This window comes from Chelon labrosus (assembly GCF_963514085.1).
Source record: "Chelon labrosus genome assembly, chromosome: 3".
Classification (NCBI taxonomy): Eukaryota; Metazoa; Chordata; class Actinopteri; order Mugiliformes; family Mugilidae; genus Chelon; species Chelon labrosus.
The window spans coordinates 8,362,115-8,373,885 of record NC_140339.1 but is presented as its reverse complement, the minus strand read 5'-3'; the positions used below and the strand labels follow the sequence as shown (position 1 = coordinate 8,373,885).

General features: G+C 42.3%; 1 protein-coding gene across 1 annotated transcript; it reads left to right on the top strand.

Moving 5' to 3' along the window:
• The first annotated feature begins 1,464 nt into the window (after positions 1-1,464).
• leo1 (LEO1 homolog, Paf1/RNA polymerase II complex component) lies at positions 1,465-9,760 on the top strand. The gene is made up of 14 exons (XM_084541993.1): positions 1,465-1,628; positions 2,494-2,642; positions 3,679-3,968; positions 4,402-4,610; positions 4,861-4,965; positions 5,074-5,168; positions 5,364-5,512; positions 5,660-5,744; positions 5,828-5,922; positions 6,022-6,156; positions 8,014-8,149; positions 8,767-8,959; positions 9,044-9,141; positions 9,440-9,760. The coding sequence occupies exons 1-14, from the start codon at positions 1,571-1,573 to the stop codon at positions 9,551-9,553; spliced, it is 1,911 nt and encodes a 636-aa protein (XP_084398119.1). The 5' UTR covers positions 1,465-1,570; the 3' UTR covers positions 9,554-9,760.
• The last annotated feature ends 2,011 nt before the right edge of the window (positions 9,761-11,771 follow it).

Below are 11,771 nucleotides of genomic sequence, written 5' to 3'. Positions count from 1 at the left end.
AAAATAAAATAAAATAAAATAAAATAAAATAAAATAAAATAAAATTAAATAAAATTAAATTAAATCTTAATAAAGGACTAATAAAATAAATATCTTAATAAATAAATTACTTGTGCCATTTATTCTTTCATGGCTGTTTATTCAATATCTTCATATTCTTTTAATTTGATTAGTCATACTACAAGACAAAACAACAATATCTACAGTATATGCATTGAGTAAACTAAAACCTTAACTAACCAATTACTTGTATAGCTCATGGAGAGCTCATCCATTTTTTTGATGTTGTTTTTTTTTTTTTTTTGTACTACACTGTGTTACACAATAGTGGATATAGAATTTCATGTACCCTCTTGGTTCACACAATATGTGCACTGTAACAAGATGCCTTGCTTCTAGCACAGAAACTTTTGCGTAGAGCTAAAACATACCGAAGATGAATGATAGTAATCACCTAAAAGAGTTTAAGTAATGAGAGGAAGCATATGTTGCTGTAATTTTAAACCACCTTTGCACCAGATCTGCATCTTCTATACAGCAGATCTCTGTTCATGAATCAGTACATATCAGATGAAGGTACAGCAGGGCGACACAGTACACTTACACGTCAACATGGTTTATCTATTATCTTTCCTAACTTATAATACAGTACCTCCTGCCTCTAAGAAACATTACGCTGAGAGAGGTTTTATATGTATTCTGTAGCACAGACTTTGTCTGAGAGGAAAACGAGACTCACTGTTTCACCATCTGGCGTATAAAACATCAATAAAAACTCACAGCTGCGGTCTGATCACTTGAGAACATAGCAAGAACAGACAAGACGACAAGTTAAATTAAGAAGACATAACAACTATATAATGTTCTTTTCGACCTCTTGCATGTCTGTCTCAGGTTTACCATTTATAAATCATGTTTTTATCTGTTGTCCACGATAAGTTGATGCTACTTTTGATGTTACTATTGTGAACCATAGACACTGCTGCTGCTGTTACACTCAAAGACACATCATACAGGCTGCATTCATAATCAATTACATACAGTTACAAGCAACAGAAAGTCATGCTGTTAACAAACAATAACATAGCAGAAGGCAAACATCTTTCCATTCTAACTGTGATATCACAGATAGTAATGCACAATATAATGCACTTTATAATACGTTACTAATTCCATGAAATAACTGCTTTTCTATTGTCTTGACTGTGATAAAATAATAACAACATACATTTTTTGCTGCTTAGTGATTCTGCTTTTTTTATATTTCTAATATATTTCTAATCTCTGGGCATGGGGTTGTATATTTCATTGTCTACCTGCGTCTGTGCGTTTTAAATTCGTTTCTTTCTTTGGTATTTGTATTTTTCTGGGGATAAACTACTTTTTATAATAAAGGATATATTTATTATTATTACTATTATATTTATTAAGTGAGTGTATCGCCCTCTCGTGTTTAATAACGCTCATTACACCATCAAGTCGGTTCTCATTTTGACCCGGAAGTGAAACTTCTCCTCAAAGCCGAGCGATCACTTCCGGTAGGTCACATTTTTACTACGGTTCGGAAGAAATGGCGGACATGGATGAATTGTTCGGGAGTGATGGGGACAGCGACAATGACCAGCGAGGTATCGTTGTCTCTCATCCATTTGTTTGTCGTGTTTGGTTGTGAAGTTGTCTTATTCAGAGTATCAAGCTTGTCCAGACTGAAAAACTAATTTTTTCCCGGTGGACCGTGAACGCTACACTGGTGGTGAACATGAGCTCGGTGCATAAAAACACGTTAATTTCTAAATGTTTTCTTAACACTAGCTTTGATTAAAACAGATTTACTTATCTTCTGTTATTAATTCATTTTACTCGTTAGTTTACTTTGTTTCTAACGAGCTAGATTAATCTGTATATTTATGAAACGGACAAGAGTCTTCCTGTGTTATAGCTTCATGAAAACTTACGACTGCATCAACATTAACTTAGATTATTTACCTAATTCATGATCTAATCTGTTATTGTGCAGCTCAGCTTTAAATTAAATGTGTGTTTTAACTTAACAAAAAAAAGTGGTTATATTATATTTGAAATTAAATAGATTTCTTGGACAGTTAATTAATAAATAAAACAATCAGAAACATAGAATGAACTAAAAAGCCAATATTGCCATAAAACAGATAAAATGGCGTGATATGCACGTAGATTTTAAGGGGATATCACTGCAAAAGCTGTGTAATAATCTATGCAAGTCTGTTAATTAGCCAGTAATATAATAAAAACAGGAATACATTAGCTTTGATCACTAAACATCACAATTAAAGACGACCATACATTTGAGTTTTGTGTGAAAGCATAGACACATTAGTGCTTTTAAGGAAGTTTTAAATGCACATGAGAAATCAATCAAGTTTTGTCACCTAGCCACAGCAACATTCACCAGTTGTGATGTGATGACTTGTACTGTTCACCAGAAGTAAAACGGTCTTCTTTACCACTTTGCAGAGTCGGGCTCTGGCTCCGGTTCAGACTCGGAGCAGGAGAGACCCCGATCTGCCAGCAACGCCTCAGGCAGCGGCAGTGACAGCGAGCGGGACCGGGATGATGATGACGACGACGAAGGCCAGGAGGCAGGGAAGCCCAGTATGAATAAGGTATATGCATTTCTTCTTATGTCTTTGCAGACAACACTAGAGCATTCATTGTCCCCTAGTGTGGCACACAACCAAGAATCAGTTAATAAGTGATATAATTTAGTCATGTAAATTCAGTCACAATCAACATGTAAGTGAGGTAGAGGTGTTATAGCTGCAGTAATGATCTCTGAGGAGAAATAACGGTGTACAGACAAGAAAGTAGTGATTAGTTCTGTCTTACTAATGCACCAAGAAAAGAAAAAAATCCCTAAGAAACAATCTTGCCATTTTATCAAGGTAATTAAGAGCTTAAATTAGACACATTATTTACACTGGTGAAAACAAACATATTTTAAATCCCCCTTCATGACCATTATAATGGTTGGTTTATGTAGAAACAGTGTCAGAAAGGTGGTAATTCAACTGGACGATTATTTTGGAGGATGTCGTCTGTAATGCTGATAAAGTGTATTGAATGAAACACTAAACTGTTTTGGTATGTAGCTTAGTCCACTGACTAAAATGTGCTTGTCAAAATAATAGAAACACGTGTCAGTTAAATCGACAACTCTGTCATTTTAAACAATTGCTGAATACCATTGCCTACATGATGTGTATGCAAAAAGAGGAATGTGAGTTGCGAATGTTAACCACATGTAGCACGAGTTGCCGAATAGACAAGCAAGTATTTTGATTTCTTCCTGAGGCTGTTGTGACTGTAGTCTCTTTTAAAAAGTGTATGGTTGGTACGTGCACTCCCTGGAAATCATTAATTGTGTAATTGTTAGCTTGGGCATGTTCTGCAGCCTCTCAAGTATTCAAAGCCTAGCTCATATGGAGGGACCCATGTGCATAAGGCCGACTGGGAAGGGACAGAAAAGAGAGCAGAGAACAGCAGGAGAAACAAGATAAACATACATCTGTCATAGATACATACATCTGACTAAAGCGTACATGTAGAATCTGATGATACAGTATGCCTCTAGTAGCAGGGTTGTGTGTGTGATGATCTGTCCACAATCTAAACATACTCACCTTTCCTTCTATTCAACAGGAGCTGTTCGGAGACGACAGCGAGGATGAGCAGCACAGTCAACACAGCGGCAGCGACAACCAGTCGGAACGGTCGGGAAACCAGTCGGACGCCAGCGTCCACTCCGACCAGGGGGACAACGATCACTCGGATGCGGAGCAGCACAGCGGCTCGGAGCGCGACCATCGAGACGAGGATGAAGATGAGGACGAGGGGGGCCGCCGGTCGGACGGAGGAAGCCCGGGCGGCAGCGGGATGTCCGGTGGCGGAAGCCCTCATTCTGAGAGGGGCAGCGTTCGTTCAGACAGGAGGTACGACAACGCACCCAGGATAAAAGGGGAAGAGAGATTGGTGCTTATAAGAGATACACAGAGACTTGTATATTGTGATATATTAAATGTTTCCGAATCGTTACGAGACCATGGCCGTCGTGGTTTTAAGGTTGTGTGGGAAACCCTGCTGTGAGTTTATTAATGATATCATTTTAGAAATAAGTCCGAATTAAATCCCCAAACCCACCAAACGATGTCACATCTGTCCATCCATGTATTGACTATTTGGGGTCGGTAGGGGTCACTCTTAAACCAAGTGTGCAGAGTAGACTGTATAAACATGAAATAAATCGGTCTACAGTGAGCAATACTAATCAGTTAAAACATATTTTCTGATAATTGGTGAATGACGTTTATTTATTGTCACATTTTCTTGATATGTATTTCTTTCGGTGTGTTCCTCTTCAACCAGTATGCACAGTGATCCTAGGACTCCTCAGTCGGGGCCAGGCACCCCTCACTCCGAAGGGGAAGCTTCGGGCAGGGAGAACCAATCGGACGACGAAAAGTGGGAGGGAGGCATCAAGAGCGACCAGTCGGAGGACGAGGAGGAGAAGCGCCGCTACTCTGACGAAGAACGAGAGAACTCTGACGACGAGGGGCCGAGGAATAGGAAGTCGGGTATGGCTATTGTCTGTGTTAAAAACAGAACTGGAGCATTAGCCCGTGTTAATCTTTACACATTAAGGGTTTTTGGATTAAGGCCATATGTGAACATTTTATCCTGAGCTCTGAGATTAATATGAGATTAATTTTCCTCTTAGACTTTTTGCACGCTGTTATGAACCTTTTCCTGTATTCATGTGTCCTTCATCTTTGGTTTTGAACTGTGGAAATTATATTCTTGTATGTTTTGATTTCATTTTTTCAGAGTCTCCAAAGGGCAGTGACAGTGAAGATGATTTTCTGAGACAGAAAACCAAAGCGAAAGCTGCCTCCGATTCAGATTCAGACAGCGATGTCGGATCAAGCAAACGTAAGACACTGCTTGAGCAAAAAACTCGCTACTAATAAAAAAGTTCTGTTTGCTGCAGCTCAATGTGACGCTTTATTGCACTTTAAATGAGTCTGTGCTGTTCCGCAGCTAAGAAGGCCGCAGCAGACGACCTGTTTGGAGAAGCTGACGACATCTCCTCAGACAGCGATGCAGAGAAGCCTCCGACGCCGGGACAGCCCTTGGTAACCTCTCACTCTGCTGCTCCTTCCTGCACTCAGCTTCTTTAATCATGCAGAGTCGCTTTTATAAGGGTCCCCAACTCACTTTTTCTCAGAGCCTTTTTCGCTAATCCTCTCAGAGCTGATCCCTATTATCATGGGTCATTAAATCATACAGTGTTTAACGTTCTCTTTCTCCCTCTGTGTGTGTGTGTGCAGGATACTGAGGATGGGATGGAGGGGGAGCACGCTGAAGAGGAGCCGGCGCCCGAAACCCGCATTGAAGTCGAGATCCCAAAAGTCAGCACAGACCTGGGGTCTGACCTTTATTTCGTCAAGCTGCCTAACTTCCTGTCTGTGGAGCCCAGGTCAGAAACTCGACACTGTAAAGAAATGCAATAACAACACTTATGTCCTCTTGAAATGTAGGGGAAAGAAAAAAAGAGGGATGGAAGAAGGACGATTAATGGAGGTAAAAGCATCTGTGTAACTTCCATTCAATCTGTCTTTTGTAGGCCCTTTGATCCTCAGTACTATGAGGATGAATTCGAGGATGAAGAAATGCTGGACGAAGAGGGTCGGACCAGGCTCAAACTGAAGGTACGCAGCTGTCTTTGTGGGCTGAGAATGAAATGCACTGAAATGATCATTTGAGAGTGACAGTTTCATCTTTTCTCCTGCAGGTGGAGAACACAATCCGGTGGAGAGTCAAGAGAGACGAGGAGGGAAACGAAACGCGAGAGAGCAATGCGCGCATCGTCAAGTGGTCCGATGGGAGGTGTGTATCGTATCAATCTGGACGTTGTGTTGTTGGTTGGAGACTACGTGAACACGATGTGCTCTACATGCTTTTTAAGTTTCCCCGTTCTGTCCGCAGCATGTCCCTCCATCTGGGGAACGAAGTGTTTGATGTTTACAAAGCTCCCCTCCAGGGAGACCACAACCACCTGTTCATCCGACAGGGTACTGGACTGCAGGGACAGGCTGTGTTCAAAACCAAGCTCACGTTCAGGTAACGCACTAACATGCCACTGTCGTGCTGGTGACAGGCTACAATCAGGACACGCTCGGAGGCGTTTTCTCTTGAGGCGTAAACTGTGAGTTGCTAGGCAGAGTCGCCCGCTGAGTGGCTCCCTGACAGCAGAACATGCGCTAAACAAGCACCGTCTGCTTCCAAACAACAACAATAGCCCCCTTCATTTAAGCTGCGTTCAGAAATGTTCTTTATGCCGTAAGTCTCCGAATCACCTTGTGCAAGCTGCCCAGTTTTTCTCCCAGTAAGAACAGCGTAAGCCTCTTAGTGCCCCCAAGTCCACCTGAACGTTCTGTCTTTTTCAGACCACATGCGTCTAGTAGGACCCCGGCCAAACCTGCCTCAGCGTACGACAGCCCTCCATGCCCCACAGAGAGAACATTACTATTTGTCCTGATCGAGTATTATCATCTGAGTTTTGATTAGGATTAGGGTCAAAGCTTTAAGCAACTTTAAAAAATAGTTTCCTCAGGCATCCACGTCTCTAATGCTGCATAAAGGCTGACGAGTTGTTTTGAACGGCTGAAATTTTTATTAGAAAATGACTGAGCTTAGGCAGCAATAAACGTTGGCATCTACAATATGCAGACATAAACGGAATAACACGCTGATTCCACTGAAACCGAAACGAAGCACCAAAAACAATAAACAGACTGTTTAACTACGGAGAAGTCAAGGATCTTATGGTCTGTGTGGAATGTGGAAAACGGTTGCTTCTGTGAGTTCAAACCAACGCATTTATGTTGGCATTTAGTATTTCTCAGCAACACGCTGGGTCCTTACTTTAGCCAACAAACCTTAGTTTCCTTCCTCTTAAAGCAAAGATGATTTTTTTTTTAATAGGCGGTTTAGGCTTCTGTGTCAATATCACGCCGTAGTTACGTCGACAGCACAGACCCAAGCGCCGTAGCCTGACATGCACCTCCCCAGAAATGTAACTACATGCAGCAGCGACGCAGACCGCAAGAGATGTGATTGGTCCGCTTGGTAGCGGCGTGTTTCCGCTTTAAGTATTTCCGGCTGCTTCTCCATCTCCGCAATTTTCTAATCGATTGTTTCGGATCAATAAAGACGGAACACATCGAGGAAAGGTTAACTGAGGAGGTTCGGAGATACAAACGTTTGTAGGACTTGTGTTTGGGGAAATTTCAGCGTAATTCCAGCGAAATTTTCAGTCGCCATAGTTTAAAGTCAAGCAGGAAGTAGAAACAAAAGCACCGACTTGCGTTAGGGTGCCGTTTTTACAGAGCAGGACAGACTGACGAGTGCACCGGCGTAGGCTATGTCCCACAGAGGCATAAATGAGCTTTGAATATTAACATTTCTTTGGCCAATTTATGCTACCTACGTACATAGACTCTTGCTACTCATTAGCAAACTGCCGAAGATGAAACTGCAATGCTGCTCATGTTTACTGTGTCTGCCGTTGCACAAGCATTCAAAAACAACGTGAGGTTGTATTGTCAGCTGAAAGCTCACGCTCAGGTATAAATCAAAGCCATGCTTCCGTACTGCTGGACTTCCATCAACTATGAAAGCAGCTTAGCTATTTTGTTTGTTTACTGTCAATCAGCAGACGAGCACGAAACAGTTGGCAGGAAGATGCTTCACGTGGCCCGTGTGCAAGAGAGAAACGCAGTCATACGCTCATAAAAACATTGTTCCATGTTGATAGTAAAAACTTCACACGGCATTTTTAATGAGTGTGTGCTAAAATAGGTGTGGAAAGATACATCGATAGCTTCTTTTTTGCAATGCATATTTATATTTAAAGAAAAAAGTACTGGGGGAAAGTACTGCTTTAAAATCTGACATTGGTGGGTTTGTTATTTTCAGGCCCCACTCCACAGACAGCGCCACCCACAGGAAGATGACCCTGTCTCTTGCTGACCGCTGCTCCAAGACGCAGAAGATCAGAATCCTTCCCATGGCTGGAAGAGATCCCGAGTCGCATCGCAACGAAATGATCAAGGTGACTTAACAGTGCCTGTCCCGTTTATGTGTCCGCAGCCCTGTCCGAGAATACTTTTTGTTACCTCACAGCCCAAATAAAGTTTGCATGAGGCCATTTGTTGACCAGCATCATGCCCCCTTACATAAAGACATAACTCGACGGGCTTACACAACGAGGTCGTGCAGCGGTCAGTGAAATGGAAACAATGTTAGCGAGTCTGGGATGCTGTTGTGGATTTACTGTCAGCCCAAACAAGCACCGCTGATAGCATCGCTCATGTTCTCGATTCCCCCTCTGAGGCAGCGTGTTCTTGATGTAGGACTTGTCTAGTCTGATGCAAAGTTTGCGTGTCAGTGTGCAAGTTCTTGGCACATACACACAAAAAAAGGCTTAGAAAACACAACTCAGAAAAACAGAACAAGGTGTTGACCTGGCCTCCAAATTCACTAGATCCCAAACTGATCAAGGATTAACAGAGGCCCCTCTTTGTTTAAAAACTTAAATCAAATAAAGCATTGGTCTTTTCTCCGTGAATTTATCTAAAATGTCAAGAGACCACGTCATAGCTTCTGTTACGAGAAGTCACTGGAAGTCGGTCCTTTTATAACAATTCCTTATGGTGTCTCTCGTGACAGAAAGAAGAGGAGCGGCTGCGAGCGTCTATCCGCAGAGAGTCCCAACAGAGGAGGATGAGGGAGAAGCAGCACCAGAGAGGCCTGAGCAGCAGCTACCTGGAGCCTGACCGCTATGACGACGAGGAGGAGGGCGAGGAGGCCATCAGCCTGGCGGCCATCAAGAGCAAATACAAAGGAGGAGGAGGCCTAAGAGGTGAGAATGAGGAACAAGTTGCAATGTTTTTCTAAAATAACTGAGGTCTAATAAATACGCTCCTTTTTCTTGTGTCTATTCCAGAGGAGCGAGCGAGGATCTACTCCTCAGATAGTGACGAAGGCTCCGACGATGATAAAGCCCAGAGGCTGATGAAGGCCAAGAAGTTGGACAGTGACGAGGTAGGTGCAGTGCTGTGGTGAACAGACAGGGGGCGGTGTGAGGCAGGGCACCATGGAGGTTAAAAAGCCAACTTTTTCACATTATCCCCACGGGAAGCAAACAGCACAGGAAATACTAGTCCTTCCAGTGAGCATGAACGTACCTCTGCACTAACTGTCCTAAGGAAAACGCTGCCACCGGAGAAAATGCAACTGTACTCGGCAAACTGAAAGTGCCGAAAAGCTGCACACGGTGTCCGCCACTGTCAGCATGACTGACGCCTCATTTCACCTTGTCATCTGTCTTGTTTTGTCGCAGGAGGGCGAGGGATCAGGGAAGAGAAAGGCTGAAGACGACGAGGAAGTAGCCACAAAAAAGGCGAAGAAATACGTTATCAGCGACGAAGAAGAAGAGGAGGAGGACGACGAATAATTCACTTTTTATTTTTATCATTCCACTGTATCATCAGTGCTCGGCCCACATGGCGTATAAACAGCCATATTATTTTTTTTGTTTTGTATATTTTCTTAGGACCAGTGTGTGGGTGAGTGTGTTTGTGTGTTTGTGTGTGTGTGCGGTTGTTTATGTTGTGTACAGCAGAGGTGAGAAATAAAGAAATGGTTGTCTTATGTAACCAAAGCTTCCAAAGGCCTTCCCCTTTTGTCTTTTTTTACCGTGATGAGTCACACGTATGAATCACACTGTTGTGAGATTATGAAACATAATGTTTATTTCAATTTGCAAACACAAGAATACTGTTAATGGGAGAAGTGCTGCAGGTTGAAAGATTAAATTAGGTTAGCAGCAGAGAAGTGGCGCCTGTTATTTCTCTTTCACTCACGTAACAAAACACATCCTTGACTAAAGTTTTAATAGTGTGCTTTGAAGTTTTTTGCAATTCTTTTGGAAGTTAAAAAAAAATGCCCTCAAGGAGATAACTGGAGAATTTAGTTTGGGTGCAAATCTTAAAATCTGGTGCTGAAAGAACCAACAAAACCCACCTGACAAGAGAAGCAGGAGATTAGAGGATTTGTGAACAAAGGAGTTGTGGTACTGGGACAGAAGATCCTCCTCAACCTGTCTGTGCCAGCCCTGAGGGAGACGAAAGAGTATAAATGAGAATTAAAACAGAAACTTTGATGTTGGCACAACTTTGTAAAGTCAAGTTGACATTGCTTTACCCTTCTGAGCTCAACCTTGAACCGCCTTTTCTGTAGGACTTGAAAACACTTCTGCTCGGTGGCATGTTGTGTCTTTATCCTCAATCTGTGCATTTATTCTGCTTTAAAACTGAATGTGTGAGCTTTTGATTGCGTCATGGGAAGTCATGTACATTAAATGCTTGGCGATCAAAGTGGTAACCTTAACGGTAAGTCGTGAGAACGCACCTGCCAGGCAAATATAAACGTCTATAAGGTAGGTAATTGGGAATGTTGACATTTTTCGTTAGACAAAAGATTACAAAAGAAAAAAAACATCTATAGGCTTACAAATAAATCACAATATACTCCAATCAGCCACAACATTATGACCAGTGACAGGAGAAGTAAATAACATTGACCATCTTGTGACAATTCGATGTTCTGCTGGGAAACTGTTGGACCTAACATTTGTGTGGATGTTACTTAGACATGTAGCACCCACCTAGACCAAACCAGGCACCCCCACCCCATAGCAATGACACTCCTTGATGGCAGCAGCCATCCCCAGCAGGATGCAGCCTGACACAGACACACACACAAAAACGGTTTAGGAACAACTTAAAAACCATGAAAAACAGCACAAAGTGTTGACCTGGGCTCCAAATTCACTAGATCCCAAACTGATCAAGTATCTGTAGGATGATCCACAGAGGCCCCTCCCCTCAACCCATAGGACCCAAAGGCCCTCACTAACAACATTTTGTTGCCAGACACCTCAGGACACCCTCAGAAGGCCCATGTCTATTCTCTGATGAGTAACAACTGTTTTGGAGGCACAAGGGAGAACTACACAATATTAGGTCATAATGCTATGGCTGACCAGTGTATTAACTTACCACTCACGTCCGCCATTTCTGAAAATGTTGTAACTTATCAACTCGGATGTAACCAAAGATTTCAGGTTTGCATGGATTTTTGTCTTGAACACATTCACCTCCTCCGCAGCATAGAAACTGACTTTAGATTCAACTTGTGAGTCTGTGGTGAAATTGTGGGAAGAAATGTTTGGGGTTCATATGGTCACAAGCTGTAAGTCATGAGAACCCCCTGCTAGGCATCTGTTGATGTCCAGGCCACTAATGCTAAGAGTTTAGCTAGCTAACAGCCGGCTAACCCAACGTGTGTCAGACATATTATAAAATTACAATCTCTATAAGTAAGCTCTATATAACTACAATACAGTATATTAATTTACAAGGAACATCACAATAAGTAAACCCAAGACCGTGACGAAAATTTCCTCATACAAGGCTGTAAATACCACAAGATGAGGGTCAACAACACGGACTATTGTTGTCTTGTGCACATTGTAAACATGACCCCATCTAAAGGCAGCTCAAGGGTTCAAACATATCAACGTCTTGTGAACACTAAACATGTGCTGCCTTCAAATGGAGCTTGTAGTTACTACATGAGAAGCAGTGCACCCAAAATACTCGGTGTTCAAG

Coding starts and splice junctions, on each gene's coding strand:
- leo1 (XM_084541993.1), top strand. CDS start 1,571: ATGGCGGACATGGATGAATTGTTCGGGAGTGATGGGGACAGCGACAAT. Junction 2,643..3,678: donor GGAAGCCCAGTATGAATAAG/GTATATGCATTT, acceptor TCTATTCAACAG/GAGCTGTTCGGAGACGACAG. Junction 5,745..5,827: donor GGACCAGGCTCAAACTGAAG/GTACGCAGCTGT, acceptor TTTCTCCTGCAG/GTGGAGAACACAATCCGGTG.